At 45.6% G+C, this 22890-nt stretch overlaps 1 protein-coding gene across 3 annotated transcripts in view; it reads left to right on the forward strand.

Moving 5' to 3' along the window:
* The first annotated feature begins 6750 nt into the window (after positions 1-6750).
* LOC144942242 (PHD finger protein 21A-like) overlaps positions 6751-22890 on the forward strand; it is a 45733-nt gene continuing 29593 nt past the window's right edge. For all 3 annotated transcript variants that reach the window (XM_078868986.1, XM_078868988.1, XM_078868987.1), the window contains exons 1-4: positions 6751-7068; positions 9350-9403; positions 11632-11664; positions 12956-13021. In XM_078868986.1, the coding sequence (XP_078725112.1) occupies positions 9350-9403; positions 11632-11664; positions 12956-13021 (153 nt within the window). In that variant the 5' untranslated portion in view covers positions 6751-7068. The remainder of the gene's footprint in view (positions 7069-9349; positions 9404-11631; positions 11665-12955; positions 13022-22890) is intronic.

Here is a 22890-nt window from a genome sequence, read left to right on the forward strand (position 1 = left end):
GCGGTGGTGGGAGTGAAAATCCTTGATCCGGAAGGGATCAAGGAATCATCTTTTTTAATTTAATTGACTCACAGATTGACCCCGAGACGAACAGAGAAAGCCACAGACACGCACAGAAACCCACAGGCACGCACAGAAACCCACAGACACGCACAGAAACCCACAGACACGCACAGACACGCTCGGAGACCCACATACGCGCACATAGACCCACATACGCGCACATAGACCCACATACGCGCACACAGACCCACATACGCGCACACAGACCCACATACGCGCACATAGACCCACATACGCGCACACAGACCCACATACGCGCACATAGACCCACATACGCGCACATAGACCCACATACGCGCACACAGACCCACATACGCGCACACAGACCCACATACGCGCACACAGACCCACATACGCGCACACAGACCCACATACGCGCACACAGACCCACATACGCGCACATAGACCCACATACGCGCACACAGACCCATTAAACACGCAGAGACCCATAGACGGAGCGAAGCTCCTCTTCGGCAGTTCTCGCGGGGGGAAATCGTTGAGGACTTCTCCCCAGTAATGTCACGTGGCGGCAACGTCGTCAAGCGGCCGCGTTCGGTGAAGGAGGGTGCACGACATCGCAATCGACTGCGCGTGATCTGACCCCAAAAGAAAGCACCCCAAAGCGTGCACGTGTGCCGACGCTTCTTTCGCGCCGTACGTAGCCGATCGGAGGTTGCGGAAATAATATTGCAGCTGTTAAGTCGTGCACGACTCGTGCCGTGGTTATGAATACATTTCTAGCGCTATGGCGAGCGCGCGCGCGTGTGGCAGTTGAAGGGCGTACGGACGATGCGTGCTCCTAAATCGTGCTGCGTGGGGTGAGCGCTGCAGAGGTCCTGCAAGTTACTCACCACCACCCCCACCGTCATGTTCTCTCCCTTCTCTCGCCACCTTCCGTCAGCGTGGATGCGGGTGAAAGCTGCAGGCTGTTGCTGCTGTTGTTGTATCAATCTTGATTTGAAGGTTTCGCGACTGCAGGAATCCATACTCTTTGGTTCTTTCGGCAAAGTCACGTAGGTAGAAAAATAATATATCACGACGTTTCGATCGCAACGCAAGCAATCGTCGTCAGGTGGGACGACCACAGCAAGATTTAAAAAAAAACTGCTGTTGTTGTTTTGCTACGACAAACGCCGCTCAACGATTGAACACTTCACTCGGCCAGGTACCAAGAAATGCAGAGCGGGCTACGATGCAGTGGGGGGCCCCCTGGTGATTATTATCCCGCGGTGTGCGACCCGCCAACACCGGCAGAACGAAAACAAAGACAAAGATTCCCCGTGTAGCCTTGACCGACTGTTGGGGCAAGCGCTGTTAGCGAGCGCTTACGAAGGCCGGCACGGTGGCACACGAGGGGGTGGGTGGCCGGCACCACGCCCGGCCGCTTTTGTCTCCCGAGTGGCGATGTTTACTACACACAGCACCGAGTACTCATTTGAGGCCGAGTCGACCTAGGGGAGGCCCAGGTTACCGGGTCGCCAGGTTCGTAGCGCTCGCTTCTTCTAAACACGTGCTGTGCCTCAGCGTCGCTGTTTGTGATGTTTTTGTTTGTTGCGATGGGGTGGGGGGGGTTTGTCATTTACACAAAGTGTTTGAATCCCGCACTGCATGGACCGTAGCATGCAAAAGCTGTGGTTTTGTCTGCAGTTATTACGCACACGGTCCAAAAACTACCGACCCCGTATAGTTCACCCCTATAGTTCACCCATATAGTCCACCCCCTATAGTCCACCCCCTATAGTTCACCCCCTATAGTTCACCCGCATAGTAAATCGTGTCAGTGGCGCGCTCCTTCAACGGAGGCGAAACGGCACCAACTCGAGTTTGCTGAAGCCCTCTCTCTCTCACTCTCGCCGTGGCTTAGCAGCAGCAGGCCACATCGAAGTTGGTTGCTGTTGTTGTTTGACTTGCATCCCACTGGGATTTTTGCACACAGTGTTGGTGTACGGTGCTTTTTTCTGGAAGATTTTGCTGATTTTTTCTGGATTTTTCTGTTTGCGCGCCGTCACTTTAAGATGTTTTCGTGTTCATGTTTTTATTTGTTGCGGTTGCACCCGATTCAAATATAATAAATGAAACTGAAAAACTGAAACTGAAACATCGTTGTCACTCAGTTCACCAACACGCAGAGAGAAGACAGAGATGCACTGGGGCTCGTTTGAGATACACAGAATGCGTAATGAACGACAAGCCACGGGGCGCGACTGTGGCCATGCCACCCAAACGACTTCGTCTTCAACGGAGGCGTGACGATAGCCAAGGCGAAGTCTCTCCTGGCTAACAGAACTCGACATTGGCATATCGCCCCTGAACATATAGCTGCCGTACGCAAGAATATAACACAACTGGCAGCACGTTTCGTCACCGGTATGATATCGGTCTTATATTAAGATCTGAATTAACACATTGCAACATTGAAAATGTGTGTGTTTAATTGTGGAGGACTACTATTCTTCTCCCTACAATTATACACCCGGCATTTGATGTGCGTGTGAGCGCGTTGAAATTTCTATTTGACAATGGAAAAACAAGGGCGACTTACTCCATGTGTATTTGATCTATCATGTACAACGCACCCTGGCCTACGTCGCCATAAATGTTAATGACCCGCTCTCTAAACAATAACTATCAGTTGTCCATAGTAGAGGTTTTTTTGAGTTAGATCGTGTAAATATATAAATGTGTCGTTAAACCCGCCACCACCCGACACAGCCAACTAGTAAGGGTTGTCACGTAAACGAAACGTGGCCAAATCGTTACTAGTACAGCACACCGGTGTGTTGGAGAGTAAAACCACAACACTTAGAATTGGAATAACCACGTTTCGCCAGTAATTACAGCCAGCATCATCAGGCGACAGCCAGATTGGCTGTGTCGGGTGGAGGCGGGTTTAACGACACATTTATATTTACGCCATCTAACCCAAAAAAACTCTATTATGGATAATATTGTTCGCGAAAGCCGACGTGTGAAACGAACTCGCAGTTGGACATACTGTTGCGGAGTTTTATATGAAGATGCATGATCCTAAATAAACTGTTTACTCGCCAGAATGTTGCACGACTTAGCTAATGAGAATGTATAAATAGTATATATAAACACGCAAAAGCACATTGATAGAATCACCCATTTTATTGACAACATCATCATTATCATTAACCTGTCTTCGACAGAACACATTCACCAGTTTACAACATCAACGACAGCACCATCAGTGATGTAAACAAGATATCGGTGCCTGTGCAGCGCTCGCTGCTGCCGCCACGTCTTCACATGAGGCCCCGCACCGATGTCTCTGTTGTGATGGGTTTTCCCATCATGTACGGATGTTAATTATTGTCATACACTACCTAGGAAAGTGCGAACATGGATCCCTCATAGCATATAAAGCCTTCTCCATATACGAGGCTCCCAGAGGCATATGGCAGCAGCAGCGCACATTGATGACTACATTGCACTGATGAGTCCTAATAAGGACGAATCCAGCCGACAGTTGGGTCTTTGTTTCCCCACTGCCTTTTGGTTCTCCACATCTTCTGAACTCTCTGAGTCTGCTGCTCTAAAATGACGAAATGGCCACAACATGGAGCTCGTTGAGCTAAAAAACTAATTTTCTTTTCTTTTCATTTACCAGGTAAGGCCCACTGAGCTACGTGATACCGAATCCTCAATTCTCAACTGCCATACGATTTCAACACTGTAAAAAAACATGTTAGCATTTCAATTTTAATCAGGATATAATCTGAAACTAAACGAAACTATTTTAATTTTACCAGGTAAGGCCCACTGAACTATATAGGTATTTTTCTGAAGCAACCTGCCCACAAATGATAGCTCCACAAGGGCTGATTACGTGAACATTTATAGTCGCGAATACTTTGAACTCATATTTCTAAATGTGGGGGGGGGGGGCTGGAGGAGCTGGAGAAAATTCCACGCGACCACGGGGAGAGCTTGCAAACTCTAAACATACAGCAGGTGTCAGGGTCGGCGTTGAACCCACGACTTCCTGTACACCAGGCGAGGGAGTTGACATCTCGCCCCGAATTAAAATTGGTATGGCCACATTCTCAACGCTTTGAGTTGGTGTTCTAAACGACGATTTGGACACACATTCTGTCATTTGAGCAAGAATTTCTGTTATTAAATCCACGAGTGTTAAGTAGTAGTTAAATAGTAGTTAAGTAGTAGATCAGTTGTTGTCTCTCCTCCGTTAAGTTGTCTCTCTCCTCCGCAGTGAAGGCGATTTTGGATTTTTGCTGCCACTTTCTCAAAACCAGTGTGAATTAGTGGCTCACTGTTCAGCTGCGGCTTCGATTACCCACAGCTTGGTTCTGGCACAACATAACCATAGCCAGGGCAGAGCAATGCCATGTGGCCAGATGTTAACTACCTCGCCTGGTATACAGAAGGTCGTGGGTTCGATCGAGACCCTGTAGATTTGTAGTTTGCGTGTCTCTCTCCCCGTGGTCGCGTGGATTTTTCTCCGGGTCCTCCGGTGTTTCCATTCTCATTCAGAGACGCGAGTTTAAGAGTATTTGGCTGCTATACATTTCCACGTGATACGCCAGTTCATTGAGCTATCATTTGTGGCCAGGTCGCTTCTGAAAAAGAGCTAAAAAAAAGTGTAATGTAGTTTTAGATTATATTTTAGTTTAAATTGGAATGCTAACATAGGTTTTTGTGTACAGTGTTTAAATCGTAAGGCAGTTTTTGATCGCAAGTTGCGAATTGAGGATTCGATATCACGTCGGATCATATGAAAGGCAGGTGGATTCATTTTTTTTAAATTAAATGTCCACCAATGATTGTAGCGTGTGCAGAATGGTATAGGCTGCAGTAATTACGTGAATCACTCATTAACTCGTGTGTAAAGGTTAACGTAATCAAGAGCAGTTTACAATTTAATCAGTCTGTGTTTTAATACTCCATAGTTATTGCATGCTATTTATATATTTATCATCCTATATACGTTAATATCTAGAGATATACCTTCATATAATTATCAATAATGAACAAATCATATCGTGAACCACTAATTAAGTAATGTTGGAATGCGCTTGTGATTTACACTACGGTGTGGACATTTAATTTATTATAAATATAAACAATTATTACATTTCAAATGTATTTTATGTATTCAGAGGAATATTGGAACGTTATCGGCAGGCCACGTGGTGGTGGGTGAGTTGATGGGTTCCGTGAAACCATTCAATTGGACGCCTTGGCCAAGTCTTTACTCATGCTTTGTCGTTTCTCTACACACTGAATAGAAATTGCCAAAGGAAATGGTATCAATGTTTATTTTAATTAATCACGCCAGCCTTCCCGAATCTCGTGAACGTCATCCATTTAAATCTATATTTGGAGTGTTATTACATTGGGAATATTACGTCGCCAATCTGTAATTGTTAGTACGTTTATATGTTCTAGATTTATATGTGGTCATACATGCGTTGGGTGTGAATTGCATGTAAATGTACTGGAGGTTTAGATTATCTAATTCGCTTTATTGTTTGCAATTTATCGGACATTCCCTAAACACACCTGTCAACCCCTTATCAGTGCCGACCTTATTACAGACCAATTCAGACCTTATTGGTCACCCCGTGCCCCCTTATAAATCTCAACGTTCTACCTACAAGGTCCCATCACAAGGGAGAGACACAAACAAATGTACAACATCAACATGTGTCTGCCCGTATTGATGAACCGGCTGTACGCCGTATGGACCTGAGAACTCTGTTTCCGTGCACAAGAACTCGGGGAAAGAAGCCGCGTGGGTTGACAGCCGTCTCTCAATCAGCGGAATTCCCCCTCGATTGTCCGGATTCGAGAGGGATGTGCGAAGAGGATGAAAGGAAGCGATTCTTAAATCTGAGTGGTGACTCGAAAGTCGCAACGGATCGATTATCCGTAATACAAAATCGATTATGAAAGATAGTGAATCGATTATCCATAATAGAGGATGGATTGGCCATATCGAGGATAGATTACCCATGATAGTGACTCTATTATCCATTATAGATAATCGATTATCGTATGCGGGGTAGAATAAAAAAATCCGCACGCAAGGGGGGCGGGGTAACGCGAACCTATCAGGGGGCGGGGCTGGTAATGGCTAGAGGGGCGGGGCTGGTGAAGGGGAGCGGCAGAGCTGGTAAGCGGGGGGGAGACAGGGGGAGAGGGGCGGGGCTGGTAAGCGGGGGGGGGACAGGGGGAGAGGGGCGGGGCTGGTAAGCGGGGGGGGGACAGGGGGAGAGGGGCGGGGATGGTAAGCGGGGGGGAGACAGGGGGAGAGGGGCGGGGCTGGTAAGCGGGGGGGGGACAGGGGGAGAGGGGCGGGGCTGGTAAGCGGGGGGGGGACAGGGGGAGAGGGGCGGGGATGGTAAGGGGGAGAGGGCGGGGCTGGTAAGGGGGTTGGTGAGGGGCGGGGCTAGTAAGGGGTTGGTGAGGGGCGGGGACTAGACGGGGAGTGAGGGGCGGGGCTGAGTGCGGGATGAAGGGGGGGATTGAGGGGCGGGGTGGAAAGGGAGAGATGAGCGGTGGGGGGGGTCCGGATGCAGGGGGAGTGAGGGGCGGGGCTGGGTGTGTGGGATGAAGGGGTGTGAGGGGCGGGGCTGGGTGTGCGGGCTGTACGAGAGTGAGGAGCTGGGGAGGAGGGGGGGTGCTGGGGCTGGGCGCGGAGCGAGACGGGGAGTGGGAGTTGGGAGCCGGAGCGGTGATTCGCCGCGAACCCATCCGCGTTGCCGGCTGAAGTAGTGCGCCGCGGCCTGGTCGGGGAGCGCGAGGCGCCCCGCTCGCCTGGCTGCTCGGCCCGCTGCCCTCGCCCGCCGCCCGTAGCCACTCGCAGCCGCCGGGACCGCACGCGACCTGCGCGCCGTCGCTCTTGCGTCCATCTGTGCGGCGCGGTCGCCGGTAGCCGAGCGCGCCGAGATTTCGCTTTGTTGAGTTTCGACGGCGGCAGAAGGTCGGGGACGGAGGGAGAGGAGCGATCTGGTTTTGGTAAGAGGAGCTCGGGCCCAAGTTAACGGGAGGGAGGGAGGAGGGGGGGGAGCGGGTGAGGCCAAAATCCTTTGTGCTATTATTACTACTAGCATCTTCATCATTTATATCACTATTACTGTCGCCACCAATTAAGGCACTGCTACTCACGTAGCCGTCATTGCTGGAGTGTTGTTGATGGTGCGCGTGTCGTGTTGTTTGCGTGACCGCCCGCGTTCTGATTGTTGCAGTCAGTTTCGCGAATATCCCTCTCGGCGTTAATGTCACGGCGAGTGTCATAACGTGTTACAGCGGCACTGCTGCTGCTACTACTGCTACGGGGTTATAACACAACACCAGCGGGGCTCGCAAACGTCGCCTTTTGTGCTGCCGACGGCGCTGATCTTTGCCGGGTGACCGCGGCGAGTGTCATTCATATTGTTAAGGATGTTCGAATTGTTTTACTTGAATTGTTTTAGATGCTTTGTTGTCGTTTCACGTGCGGTGAGGGGGGCGATTTGATTTGTGCGGTCGAGGTTTTTCTTCTTCTTCTTCTTGCGAAGCCGGGGAACCACAACAAACAAAAGAGGATCACAAAGTAGTGGTGGTTAGTGTGGTGTGAGTAGCAGTGCAGTTGATGCGCCAGCCACAACACGAACCCAGAGCACACACCACCACACCACCACCACCACCACCACACTCAACAGCAAGCACCCACCTACGTTTACAGTCAAAGACGCAACAACAACAACAGTCGCAGCAACAACAATCGCAACAACAACGAATTGCAAATGACAACGGCGGCCGTCATCTAAGCGGCACTTTGACGGCAAAACAAAGACAAAGATCCCCCGTGTAGCCTGCGACAGACTTTTGGGGCAAGTGCTGTTAGCGAGCGCCTATGAAGGTAACCTGCAATGTGGCACGTGGGGGGGGCAGCACCACGCCCGGCCGCCTTTGTCTCCCCAGTGGTGATATTTACTGCACATGTACTAATTTGAGGCCGAGTCGACCTAGGCGGTAAACACACACGTACAACGACCAAATAGTTACCACGACGAAGCCACCGCAATTTAATAAGTAAATAGAAGCGGCAACATGCATGTCAACGCGACACAATAGTGAACTATTGCGTTATTAATGACGGCACATGATAAAAATGGCACGCCACGGGACTCTAAACAAAAGATACATTATTATTTTTTTAAAGCGAGCTAATGGGAAATAACATTCAACATATCCGCTACAGATGTAACGCGCACAACAACAACGACCACCAATCCCGACAACCGATGCAGTAGAACACAACAACGAACAACCCCAGGACACGCACACGTCCATCTAGCGCATTTAAACAACACAAAAAGAGAGAACACACGGACGCTGGGTTGACAAAAGGGGGCTGCTGCTGCTGGCTGTGAGCGTGGGGGACACACAAAGAGCACACGGACAAAACTCAAAAGCTCTCCAGACGAGACAGCTGCTTCCACACAACATCAACGCAGCAGCAGCCCCCCACACAACCACCACAACCACCACCACGCACAGGGACGAGGAGAACAGGAAAACCCCAGCGACTCGTTTAGTCTCGAGGCTTGCTCCACGCCGAAGTCACGAAAACTGCTGATGGGTGTGATGCGTGTCGCTCTCTTGCGTTCAGTTAACAACAACAACACCAGGGTCGCTTTATTTGGTCAGGCGAGAGATAGGGAGGGAGAGACGATGTCCACGCTTTGAAACCAACATCCCTCTGCAAGTTTAACCGGGTAGAGTTCATGTAGTTGACGCTTTTTTCGTATCTCCAGCCTGTGAATAAGAACTATAATTATTGCACGTTGAGCGTCGGGTTAATGCACCGGCACTCTTAACACACATTTCAGGAAAGAGTACAGTACAACCTCATATTTTTTTTTAGCGCAGATAATTAATACAGAGTAAGGAGGATCTGGATAAAGTAAAGGGGTTGGAATGGTGTTGTTCGTAATCACGTCTCTCATAGCGCTGTGCGTGACGCGCACTGCGTTAAACGCATCGCACATCAATGTGGACATTGCCGCAAATCATTCTTTAGTTGTGCGTTGATGTATAACTTGTCCTGCTGTGTGCGCATTGTGAAGGACAAGTGATAGCGATAATGCGTCGCTCTACCACGGGAACTATTACACTTTGAATAATACGGCAGTTGCCCACTTTGCATTATTGTCTGCGTGCCTGATAAGACATTGTATAGGGTAGTTGGTGTGTGTGTGTTACAATGTACTGTAGTGTTAAGCTTGATTGTGTATGTTTGCCTTGGTCCTAGATGGAGCTTCACACCTTACAAGACGCTCTCAAGCACGAAATTCAGCAACACCAGGTGAGTGTGAGCGGTGCGAAAGGCCGGTATCACCAGGGGGCGACGGGGGAGGGAATTTGATGTTAATAGTGTAAGTCGCGATTTCACAGCGATGCCAGTCAACCAAAATAAGACCATTTGTTCAACTTGCGCTCATTGTTCAAGAGCCGTCACAGACGCGTTCACCGTGCCAGAAGTCGGAGTTGCTCGTTGCCTTCTTACAACATTCAAATTGTATTTTGTGGACGTGATATCAGTGATGAACAGAACCAGAGCCAAGTTTGCTTTCGCTCGAGTTCTAACCATGACCAGAGTGTTAACTGTACAATTTAACCCTGACATCAGTACAGTATTCTGAACTCTGAATTAGAATCAACCCTTGTCCTGTACTTAGAATCAAGCATTTTCTTTTTGGTTTTAACGTTAGTCCGAAATACTAGTTTCAATCCTACGCTGAACTCTGCGACTAACCCATAACCGCATTTCTAACTCAACATTTCGTCATCGTAGCCACCAACTCCAGACATGTTTGAGTCATCCTTTTCACGCACGAGGCTCGAATCTTTTTCGAACGGCGAAATGTTATTGATCGTTTAATTTAGCACTTATCTCTCTCATTACTGGCGATGCTTTCAACCCTCACCTTTGCTTCTTTCGACTGCAGGCCACAGTTGTAAATTTGACACCTTTAACATCTGCATGTAGACCTGCCCATTATTCAGATTTTTATTTTCCCCTTAGTCGCTGAGCCCCAGAATCCCACTCCCAATGGCTGTCCTGGCAACCTGTACTTTGTTCTATACATGTGGCCGACTCAACTTTACCCTGGCCCATACAGAAACAAGGATATTACTTCTGCCTCAAACACCCATCACTAAATTGGATGTCTCTACTCTTCCAAAGTGGTTCATAAAGTCCAACAACGATCTATCTACATGCTGATGCAGTTATTTTGATTTCTCTATGTAGTATGCACATCGCTGCCATTATTACATGCACAGCTCTCTACTGCCTCCATATTCTCACTTCTTCCACAGTCTTCGACTGACATTTCAGATCGAGGTGTATGCAGTCCATCCGTACACTTCCTTTTTATGTAAGTTCACGTTAAGACCGTAGTCTTAACACGAGTCTTACTGTGTGATTAATACCTTAGCCCCGATGTCTAAAACTGTCACAAACTGCATTTACTTAACCAAGGTCCTCACTCGCATATCATCAACCACATACGTTTCCATTGTGACCCATGGATGTAATGCCATATCAACTATCCATATATTCATAAAACTATCCAGTCGAGCAGAACAATGCGCAAAACATTGATGCCATAAGTCACTCGGATATTTCTCCTCCTCGCACCTCTGAGGCCCATGATACAATTTCTTAAGCAGTCTGCTTATCTTACCTGGAATCCCACAACCACCGAGAAAATACTCTTTGGTTCTTTCGGTAAAGTCACGTAGGTGAAACAAATAAAAAAATAAGAATACAAATAAAATAATAATAAAATAATTCGCCTACGTGACTTTACCGAAAGAACCAATGAGTATGGATCCTTGCAGTCACGAAAACTTCAAATCTAGAATGAACCACCTATAAAATGTCATTCTCCTTGTATCCTAACATAATCATATGCTTGCCTGAAGCCAACAACATGAATACAACGATCATCTGCATTTCTCCAGCTCTTCTCTATTGTATGCTTCCTCTATTATCGGCCTCTTCTCTATTCAAAAGTCATAATTGCACCCCCTTCCATGCTGTAAACCTCCACTGGTTTTCCCAAAAGCACACCATGAACCTCGTCCTATAGTTTATCTACACACTACATTTTATGATCAAATTAACTCCTTACACAATCTGATCCTAGTCTTAGTCTTGACTCAAGTCATGTATTTTTGCATTGGCCTGTACACAAACCAAACTTTTAAAAAAAATTGGTGAGATGAAGTTGATTTTGTTGTTGTGCCATTAATTGTAATTGATGTTCACAACTTAAAATGGTTAATCAAAGTACAGGGCTTGTTGCTTGCTCCAAAAGATGGTTATTATTTCCTTTGCATTGACAGCTGATTTCAAAGCATTGCTACTGGCAACTTGCAATTCTCTACCTGCCTAATTATATTACCATAACACAGTGTATTGTGTATGTAAGCACAAAATCCAAAACACGAATTTGCATATAGCAGAGTTGTTATTATTAACATGCGAATGCTACGTAGTTATAATTCAGATTTATTTCTTTTTAGAAACTGGTGTCACAGATCAAGCAGGATCCACAGGTTAGTATATAAAAAAACCTGTCAAGTCATAAATGTTTGAAACTTGCAGTAAAATGTATAACACATTATTTTATTACAACTCTTAACATCTGTGTGTGGGAGCAGCAGTGTAGCAGTTAGTGCCACGCTGCGCTACAAAACTGGCAACCCGAGTTTGATTTCAGCTCATGGCCAACACCAGTGATGATTATCTGAACTGGTCCTGGGCCTCCCCTAGGTCGACTAAGCCTCAAATGAGTACCTGGTGTGTTGCGTAAATATCACCACTGGGGAGATAAAGGCAGCTGAGCGTGGTGTTGGCCATTCTACCTCTTAGTGTGCCGTGCCGGCCTTCATAGGTGCTATTCACTAACTGCACTTGCCCCAACAGTCCGTTCCAGATTATATGGGGGGTTTTTGTGTTTGTTTGTGTGCCCTTTCTGTAGCACATATCTCTGTGTGTGTAACCAAATCTGTATGTTTTCATATTTTAGACTCGTAGCCCTGTGTATATATATATGTTAATGCATATATGCTCATGTCTTTGTTGTTTGACATTTGTGTCTGTTCATTTCTATGTATGTTCACGTGGGTTTGTTAAAATCTCGGTCAGTTTATATCCTTGTGTGGTAGAGTTTGGCTGTATTCATGTCTGTGCACATGTCTGTGTTCATCTTTAAATGTGACAATTATGGAGGTGCTGACAACTAAGGCTTAATCATTTTAGTGTTTGAAATCTGTGTCTGTTCCTGTCCACATGTGTACTTATTTGTGGGTTCACGTTTATACTTGTTAATTTTCGCACTCGTTCTTGACCATGCGCATTCAGGTCCATCTGTGCCCAAGTCCAAGCTTGTATGTCTGTGTGTACGTTGAACTTCTTTTGCACCATACTTAGCCACCATGCTCATTGGAGGTGACGGTGGAAGGGCAACAAACTAAACACAAAAAGCAGTTCTAAAGGAATGTTGGTCAATCTAGATGATTTAAACGTGCGTAACTCCAGTGGCTTCCTAATATCGGAAGGAACAGCATTCCAGATGGCCGCAGAAGCACATCTGAAAGCCCGCGATGCGGTAACCTTCATGACATGTACTGTGCATTAGTCTCACATCACAATGCACTCCTGCCGCTCAATGTATGTCTGCATTGTGCCACGGATATTCACACCCCAGTGCTCCATGTATGTTCGATTGCCAGCTAAAAGCCGGCGCTGCGAGGGTGACCGGAGCAAAGCTTGTTTAGAGTCTGGGTGTCGCCACCAGGAGTGTGCGGGGCCACATCCCTTTACCTGTGCGTGTCCATTCGCCAGGACGTGGAGCTGAAGAAGCAGCTGCACGAACGGCAGGCGCGCATCACGGCGCTCAGCGAGAAGCAGGTGCAGCACACGCACTAGCACGCGGCGCGCACAAAACACCAGCGGTCACCGTGTGCACCGCTCGAAAAACCCGCACCAAAAATACTCATTTGCGTTTCACGACTTCTCCATCTTGCCCGCTGCACATGTGTGCACGAGGTCTCGTGACCAAACCTGTTCTTCGTCACGTGATGCTGTTATTTTATATATGTTTTTGTTATATTTGACCGTGATATGTTCGCATGTCACTTGACGTGAATGTGGTGTAAGGAAAAGCACCACAGTGTGTTGTTCACAGATACCCCCCACTTAGTCGCTTACCTACACATTGTATCATCGTTGCATGCATCAGAGCACGGTCATCAGGAATTATTGAGGAAAAAATTATATCCTGGCAGGAGTGCATTGTGGGAGCACGGTGGCATATACATGTCAGCAGTCATGAGGGAGGAGATTGATTTCACGTGCTGTGAAGAAGGGACTTTGCCTAAAATGTCTTTATTGGCGATTGTAGTTTTTTAGTGATGGGATAGATTCATTTACATTCTAGTAATGTTCCAGAAGGGCTATAATAACGCCATTTACGCAATTCTAGTGGAGTTTACGCTTAAGTCTATAAAAATCCAAAGCACAAAACCTTAGCAATTTTCCATCTGGAGGTTGATTGCTTTGGTGACACATCAGGGTCAACCGAAAGTTCTCCATTACTGTTCACCCCGTGATAAACACTTACAAATATATAAACCATCCTTGGCGAACAAAGTGATTTAACCATTCACGGTCAAAGGCCCATACCGGTTTCTCATATTAGAAGTACAGTCTCGTATACTGTGTACCTTGGCATCTGACCTGGTGGCTTAGCGGTAGAGCGATCAGAAAGTTGCGAATTAAAATCCTTGTTGGGGGGTTGACTCGGCCCATCATTCCTCCGAGTCCGGTAAATTAAGTACCACTTTGTGGGGACGTCAACAGCCTGTGGAGACGCTTGAGAATGTTGAATTTCCTAAACTTGTGTGATGTTTCTACAATGAGATGAGCACCGCCTCATTTTGGAGAGAAATATTTTGCTCATGTTGGTGCCTTGACACTGACCAAACGGAAAGTTTTGGGAAGGTATAATCGTTACGTTTTGTATTTCGTTAGCATGTGATGATTGGATAATGTTGTGAACCACGTGTGAAACTGTGATGAATGTGGATAACGCTCATGGATATTGTTTGTGGGGAAAGTGGCGCTTAGAGCGGCGAACTCCAGGAAGGACAGCAGCAATGTTGAATTGTGAAATTACTAAAGTAAACAATTTTTAGTTTACCAGGTTAGGCCCACTTACCTGTATAGCTATTTTTCAGAAACGACCTGGCCACAAATGACAGCTTAACGAAGTGGCTTATGACCTGGAAATTTCAAGCAGTCAAATACTCTAAACGCATGATGTTGATTCTAAATGTGGAGGGAAAAACCGGAGGACCTGGAGAAAAATGCACGTGACCATGGGGAGAATGTGCAAACTTCAAATATTCAGCAGGCGTCAGGGTCAGGATCGTATCCACAACCCCCTGTATACCAGGCGAGGTAGTTAACATCTCGCCACAGCGGCGCCGTCGTAAGGCGCCTATGTATTGCATGTGAGGATACTCTCCCATGTGATCTTATCGACCAACGACGTGGCCTCCCCACAGATGTTATCATCTATTGTAAGTTTTACAACTAAGTAAAAAAAACACTAAATAAACATAATTTAACTTTTTAACGTTCAATTACGGAACTGGTTTCATTAATGTTTTTTGGTATTTTATTAGTTTGCATTCAGGGTAGGGTATGGAAGCTTGCATCTGTGCACATGCGAATACTCACATGGTGCATAGTGCTTGGCAGCTACAATTACTATAATTACAGCTGACGGGAAGATGCATGGGTAACGATTATTGCACACGCACGTGTACACGCGTAAGCGCAAACGTAGGGCCGCTGTTTATTAAGCTGGTCACATGGTCCAGACGAGTGCTGTTAGCGAGTGCCTATTGAGGCCAGCAAAGCCAATGTCTGCTCTCGTCAAAATCACAGCCTCGCCGAATTGTTTTCTGTGGTTGAGCATCTTGCCCGGGTTACGATGGTTTGGGATCAGCCTTTTTACGACTTGAACTTGGATGGAAAATGGGCTTGCTGAATGCGTACATGCTCGTGTGCCATGGAGTGGGACAGGTGGTTTAGAGATAGAGCTTATTTTTTTTGTCGTGTTCTGGTGACAGGATTAAGGTGGCACTCGCTGCATGCATTTATGTACGCGTGTGGTTTTTGGTGTTAACTCTTCACTTAGTGTTTGTTTTGCTTGAGAATTATGAAAATCTGTCCCGTGGTATTTTTAGAAACAGGTTTTTTTATTTTTTCAATTGGCGCACGACCTGAGAGAGTACATCGTTGAGTGTGCAGTGTGTGGCCTGGTGAAATGTGTATCGCTTAACCTACCAAGCTGTTAACAATATAAGCTATCACAGGCTCAGAGATTACATTTTCCACGTCCAAGCACTAAACCAGCGCCTTGAAATGACGGGCTTGAAAATGAGCTGCAGTCGGCTTCCAACGCAATAACGCCATTTCCATCGTTTGGAGTCCCACCAACCCCCCGTGCTTTGAGCGACCATTTTAAGTTGTAAACGTCAATCGGAACGAATGACTCAAACAGCAAAGTAATCCTTCATGTCGTAGCAATGAGAAAACGTTGAGTTTGTGTGTGCGGTCTAATGCAGTCATGCATTCAGGTTAAGATGAGGGCATCGTTATCTGGTTATGGTTTCCAGAGGCAGGATTTCTCGTTATGGTTTGTTCACGCCTTTCTCATTACTGAGCTCTGTAAAAGTAAACAAAACATTTAAATGACTATTTTCTATCAGTGTTAAGTCGACTAAACTCTGCTGATATTCTCTTATTTAGGCCTCGTCCTGTTTTTTGGGGGTAAAAATTGACTGAACATATTAGGTGCTTTGACATCCAGGTAACCACTCTTTACCGAACACAAAAAAAGAGCGCAATCTCTGGTGTTGGATAAAGTCGGCCATTTGAAGATAATTTAGAAGTTGTCTCTGGTACTGTCTTTAGAAACCGTTCACTTGGGTCATGTGATGCTTTGTTGGCTGTTGGAAATCCGAAAGATTTCCCCCCCCCCCTTCGCCCTCTTGATGGGTGAAATTGGAAAAAAGAAATATCGTGGCAGCCTGATGATGTTTTTTTTTCTCCCACGTGCTGGTTGTGGTAGTTAGTGGTGGTGGTGGTGAAAGTGATCCCGGGCAAGACGTGTAATGCAGGAAGGGTACCTCAGGTGACACCGCTCTCTTGCCTCCTTTTGTCAGCGGGTGCAGCTGGGTACACTTTGGTGAGGCGCATCTCGCATCGCCGCTATTTATAAATGTGCTAGTTAAAAATATATTAAATTTTTTCATAAGTAATTCCATTTGAAGACTTGTTAACATGTTCGTACTTGGCAATTTGTGTGCGGTTACACATTTTTGTTTCATGCTGCGTTTTTTCGGTGCGTCTGTGTTAGCGTGTCCACGTTTTATTTGGTTAACGACTATATGTTCCGTTGTGTATTTATGTGATCTTGTGTATTTTTACGTGCATGGGTTTATTTCGATTGTGTGTGTTTATTGACGTTTTATATTTAACAAATGATTCTTGCTTGCAATGATGTCCACATCGTCGACTGGAAAGTCACCCTTTACGTGTGTGACTTGTGTTTTTATGCTAACAAGACGTGCTAAGTATATTCCCATGAGTTATATGAATGCCCAATATATTTATGTTCTGTAGCAAAACAATATAATTTTGCAATCGTAAATACAGTAATAGCAACAGCAAAGAGTACTAATTCTACAAGCAATATAAATGTATGTGTTATGTTTATCTTGCAATGAACAATAACTATTCTCCATGATAGAGGTCTTTTTGGGTTAGATCGCGTATATTTAAATGTGTCGTTAAACACGGCACCACCCGACACAGCCAATTCGTGAAAGTTTGTCACGTAAACTAAACGTACCAATTAGTGACTAGTACAGCACACCGTTGTGTTGGAGAGTAAACCCACAACACAATGGGGTTTACTATTGGTTTAATCAGCAGGGTTTACTCTCCAACACACCCGTGTGCTGAACTAGTAACGAATTGGCGCGTTTAGTTTACGTGACAAACTTTCACGAATTGGCTGTCGGGTGGTGGCAGGTTTGACGACACATTTATATTTACGCGATCTAACCCGGAAGACCTCGTGGATAATATTGGTGGTGAAAGCCCTACTGCTCCGTGTTAAACGGAATAAATATTGTTACCAACGTGCTTTCAAAGTTGGTTGTTTACCATTGAAAATTGTATCCTACAAGTGGCTTGGAAAGATTTGTATAAATCCCACGCTCTCACCAGAAATAATAGTTTGGTATGGCAGTGTTGGTTTTAGAAAGTTTTAGTGTCTGGGCCAAAATGATTAGGCTGAAATGTATATGTGTATCAAGGTATGTTGCTGCAGGCTATTTAGTTTTGTTTTTAGGTCACACATTTAAATATCTCATTTTGTTATTCATGTTGGTGTGGCGATTGTCGTCCATTTGTTTATACCGAGCCACAACACTTGATGCAATGGTTTCTTGTTGTTGTTAGAACAAATGAATGTGTCATTGATGTGCGTGTTTAGACCGTACATATTTACTCAAGTTCTCTAATCTCATATACCCAAGGCATCGAGAAACACAAAAAATTAGCGATTGACATATTTAATAAATCGGTAGACATGAGGCATTTCATTACTAGGTGCTGTCATGCACATTGTGAATATGGTAGAATGTCTTGGGCTTTTAGAATCTTTCATCGGATTTGCAGCAGAATTATGACAATTCACCAACATTATGGCACCATAGTTGATATGACGTTTTTTTATTGGGTAAATTCGTTTATAATAATGCTAACAATGATGATGATCATCATACACTGCTCATGATGATGATTAGACTGGTGACCATTATGCCATTGCTCTTAACTGCCGCAGCGGCTAATTGTGCTGCGATTGTGTTTTTATTGAGCCAGAAAAAATCTCAACAACTGTAAACTCACCTTTCAGCAATGACAGGCAATAACAATCTTAAGTTTAGCAACATTTTCGGTTCATGGAACATGCATATTGTACTTTAAGCTCATCACCATATCGCAGGCAATCAATGTTTTTGGTAGTTTCACAATCTGTGTTATCCAATAACCCTTTGCCTCGAAAACATTGATTTACTGCAGCATCTGCTGATGATTCGGCTGGTAATGATGATGATGATGGTGAAGAGAATGGCAATACTGACATTGATAATATCACTGACATTGATAATGTCACTGAAAATGATAATGCCATTATTGCACCTCGGATTAGCACAGTTGGGCTATGTTACGGTGCGAAAGAAGTTCAACATACCTAAGTAACGATGGATGCTGCTGATAGTTATGATGACGACGACAATGAAGTTGTTCCTCTTGCTGTCTTGCTAGAAATGAGCGTTTAACAATTCATCACCGTGCTCTAGGAATTGTCACCACTCGGGATGACAATTTGAGTCGAGAATTATTGATCGTTTTATCAAAAATTTGTACCATTTTGACTGCATTGTTTATCATTTGTTGTCCCGTTTCCCGTGATGTTTTTTTTTACGTCTAGTTCAGCCGTTGTACATTCTCACTGTCTGAAAATGTCCATTAGCTTCTATTTACCATCAAATATGTGTTTGTTGTAAGTTGTAGATTTTTTCAATTAAAAGTCGAGTTGGGTTCGGGTAGCGCTAATTTTTTAATAGTTCCCACCCTTTGATCATAGTGGTCACGTGACATTGGTGCCCTGTGGTACTCTAAACGAGTCGAGTGTCACCTCCAAGATTCTTCAGGGAGCGAGGGAAAAAAACCCTGAATATTCGGTGCCAGAAAATGTTGGATCAAAAATCTCTCTTCCTGCCATTTAACAGATGCTGCCTGTTTCTCTCTCCTTCGCGTTTCTTTCACTCTCATCGGCTCTCTAATGCCATATGTCACCCTCTTAAAAGCTGCCCTCTCACTCCATACCTCTTGTGCTGTGTGCATCTCTCTCTATACATCCTCATGCCTCGTGCCTGCTGGTCTTGCTGCATCCATCCCCCATGCCGTGGCTTCTTTCCTTTCTCCGCTCCACACGTCTCCTGCGCTGGAACCTGTATCTCTGTGCCTTTCTCTCCAATGAGCATTGTGCCTCTCACTCCTCATCACCGTGCTTTGCCCGGCTCCCAACGTAGCCTGGCACTCACTTTTGCTGCATCGCAGCGACCGTTTCAAAGCCGCCGTTCTATTCGTGAGTGCCGGGCCATGTGGAGAGAAGTGAAAATGGGTGCATTGTGGGGTTGTGTGCAGTGAAAGAGGTGTGTGTGTGTGTGTTTAACTGCATTGGCACCACACGTAGCCAACCGTGCTAATTGGAGGTGCGGCGGAAGCACAACAAACTCGACACAAAAATCGAGTTGTAAATAAATTAGTTTTCAATCTAGATGATGATTTAAAAGGGCATTTCTCCAGTGGCTTCCTAATATGGGAAGGAAGAGCGTTCCAGACGCCACCAGAAGCACATCTGTGTTCAGTGTTTAGCGAAAAGCTGCTGCGAGTTTGCCTGATGGTTCGTGCTCCTCAACGTGATCAGCAAGGTACCGTGGTTCACTTGTGGCAAGCGCTTTTTGTCTAATGAGTGCGAACGTGGGGAGATGTGTGGAGTGAGAAAGGTGAAGGGGAAACGGCACTGGAGATGTTTGAAGCGGGAACGCAGCGTGGAGGTACATCGAGCGAGAGGCTCAGGGCGTCACTGCACATCCACTGATCCACAAGGTGGAATGGAATGTGACACGTGCCATCGCATTCGAATTATCAAACATATGGTACGGACGGAATATTTTTGTTTACTTTATCTGCAGAAATGTTAGCGGGTCGCTTGTTGGGGCAAAATGTAGCAGTTGCGGCAATTGTGATTTCTTGCGATCGAGACAGGAAAGTTGGATGTGGGAAAATTGTAAGAGGCAGAAGCGAGCGGTGTACTGTATGCCGCTGCGCTTGTAAACATTTTTATCCGGCGCGCTGCGTACAGTAAAATCTTCCAGATACTCTGTCTGAATCCAGATGCAGAGCGGACATTCGGTGTACCTCCACGCAAAATACACACGGTGTTTTATTCAGTAATATAGCCTAAATTACTCTCCGCTAAAGCTGACAGGGATGGAGTTGGCTTAACAGATGTGGGGGTGCACTGTAATTGAGCCAGCAAATAATGTATTAGAAATGGTACCCAAATAATTCAGGGTGAACTGGATAATCTAGACTGGATAGGCATCAGCATCATAGATGAGAGGAAACTGGGGTGTGAAAGGGGATAGAGGGACTGTGCGTGTGAATGCCCTTTATTGGCGCCACGGTGGCTAGGAGATTTTAACTACCTCGCCTGGTATACAGGAGGTCGTGGGTTTGATCCCGACCCTGACCTCTGCTGTATATTTTGGAGTTTACGTGTCTCTCATCATCATCACCGTGGTGAGATGTTAACTACCTTGCCTGGTAGACAGGAAGTTGTGGGTTCGATCACGACCCTGACGCCTGCTGTATATTTGGAGTTTGCGGTGTCTCTCTCGCTCTCCCTGTGATCGCGTGGATTATTTCTCCGGGCCCTCCGTTTTTTCTCTCTACGCGACATGATGATAAGCCACTTCGTTGAGCTATCATTTGTGATAGCCAGGTCGCTTCTGAAGAAGAGCTACATAGCTCAGTGAGACGTTACCTGGTCAAAATAAAAAATAGTTTCGTTTAGTTCACCTCTTAAGACTGTTAGAGCACGTGGAAGAAATAGCAGGACTGCACCGTGCTGCTGTTGTATGCAATCTCTACTGATTGTACACTCCACCTGATACAAATGCAGTGTTGAGTCATACGAGGTAAGGCCCAAATCAGGCCCAAATACCAATTGGCAATGGTGCCGTGATGCACAATAATTTATCTTATTCAGGTAATTGGAGCTGAGTCTCATCAGCCGAGTCTGTTCCGACTTCTGTCTATTCATCTGTTCAGCGTAATTGGTGGCGTCCAAATGTTGTTACGTGCACAAATGAAACGAAATGCTGTACCTCCGTTGCGGAATGGTGGCCCCAATAATGATTACATTCACGGAAATTATATTGATTTGAGGAATTGCAGACTTGTGAGCCTCTTGGCAAATGTTTTCAAATTGTTCGTGAAGGTTGGGGAACAAAATAATGGTCAATTTAAAGGCCAACTTCAACCACAAGGGAAAGCCAGTTTTGGAAAATGTCTACCATTGACGTTTAAAGCAAGACAATATGGAAAGACCATGATATGCCGCAGCTTTTGTAAGCTAAGAAAAGACCATTTGATTCCGCGGATGCTGACGCAACCATCGAAGCTTGCAGATGTGTAGGCTTTAACACATGGACAGCACAACAAAAAATAATGCACATGCATGGGTTTTGTAATTTGTTTGCGATGTGTGTTGGTCCTTGGAAGTATTTAATTAGCGATAATAGCAAGTCGCATAATCGGCTTGTGTCACACTTGCGCATTAAGTCGTGAGATGATGTCACTCATAACGACGTCCTATCATGTCACACGTAATAATAACACGTGATAATATGTGATAATAACGTCACCTCGTAGCCCTGGTTTCATCGCCCAGTTTTGCAGAACTGTTGGGTCAATTTCCCCATTTTTAGATATTGTTGGTCCCGAATAGCACCACAACGTTACACTAATATTCTTGTATTTATTGGATCATCTTTACGAGGTTTATCATGACCCCCATTTTCCACAAACAGACAAGAGTGATAAAATTGCTTTCGTGCGTTCAACTTGGGTTGAAAGCATAAAAAGAATCTAAACAATGAAACGGCGACACCGGGATTGCGTAGTGATACATTCGAAATTATAAGGCTGTTCACCGACACACAAGAATATAATGCTTCAGAAACACATTTGAGAAATGATGGCATAGGGATGCATAGTAAAAGTATTAACCATATGAGCGTCATGGATAGTCGTTGTAATGGCCGATGGTAATAATCTACAGGAAGTGATTGAAGAGCTAAACAAAAAAAAGGCTGAAAAAGTGGGGCTAAGAAAATACGATCAAAACAAATGTCACTTGCTAACTTGTTAAACATTAGCAGGTGCGACATTTGTAACGTCTGATAAACCACGCACGAGCCACCAACATCATTAGACCTCCTTTGCCAGTAACAAAATACCACCAACAATTGCAATTTTTCTGCAAAGCGCTACGTTACAGGTGCCCACATTGCACTACGATGCCATTGACCCGGGTGAGTCATGTCCCTTCGCTTATGTGATACCATTTGCTGTCCAAAGCTTGATGTGTACACGCCAGCTCTAATGAATGTGCCTGCGGTGAGTGTGTGCGAACATCGGCACAAGTTAGTTGGACAGCTGTGAACATGGATCCAGTCCTGCCATTTCTCATGTCGCATGCCAGTTTTAATCGTGCATTCACACACACCCTCAGTCCTCCTTCACACAAATCTCAACCGCCCCCCCCCCTCTCATCGGCCATGTCTTGTCTATCCAGGCTACGTTTTCCATTATGCCTTGCCTATCTTGGGCATAGTTTTTAATATCTCATCTACTCGCTCAATTACAGAGCATGCCACATCTGTCATGCTAATACCTCCACTGTCAGCTTCTAGCTAAATGTATCATCAGCAGCCATTTTCCATCCACTGTTGGATGAAGGCCTACCCACAGCCCCATCTCGCTCCGACACACGAGCTGAATCTCATCGCTCCATCTCCGCGGTGGGCGGATCTCCGGCGTGATACCTCAATTTTGGCCTC

This window comes from Lampetra fluviatilis, chromosome 27 (genome assembly GCF_964198595.1).
Source record: "Lampetra fluviatilis chromosome 27, kcLamFluv1.1, whole genome shotgun sequence".
Lineage (NCBI taxonomy): Eukaryota > Metazoa > Chordata > Hyperoartia > Petromyzontiformes > Petromyzontidae > Lampetra > Lampetra fluviatilis.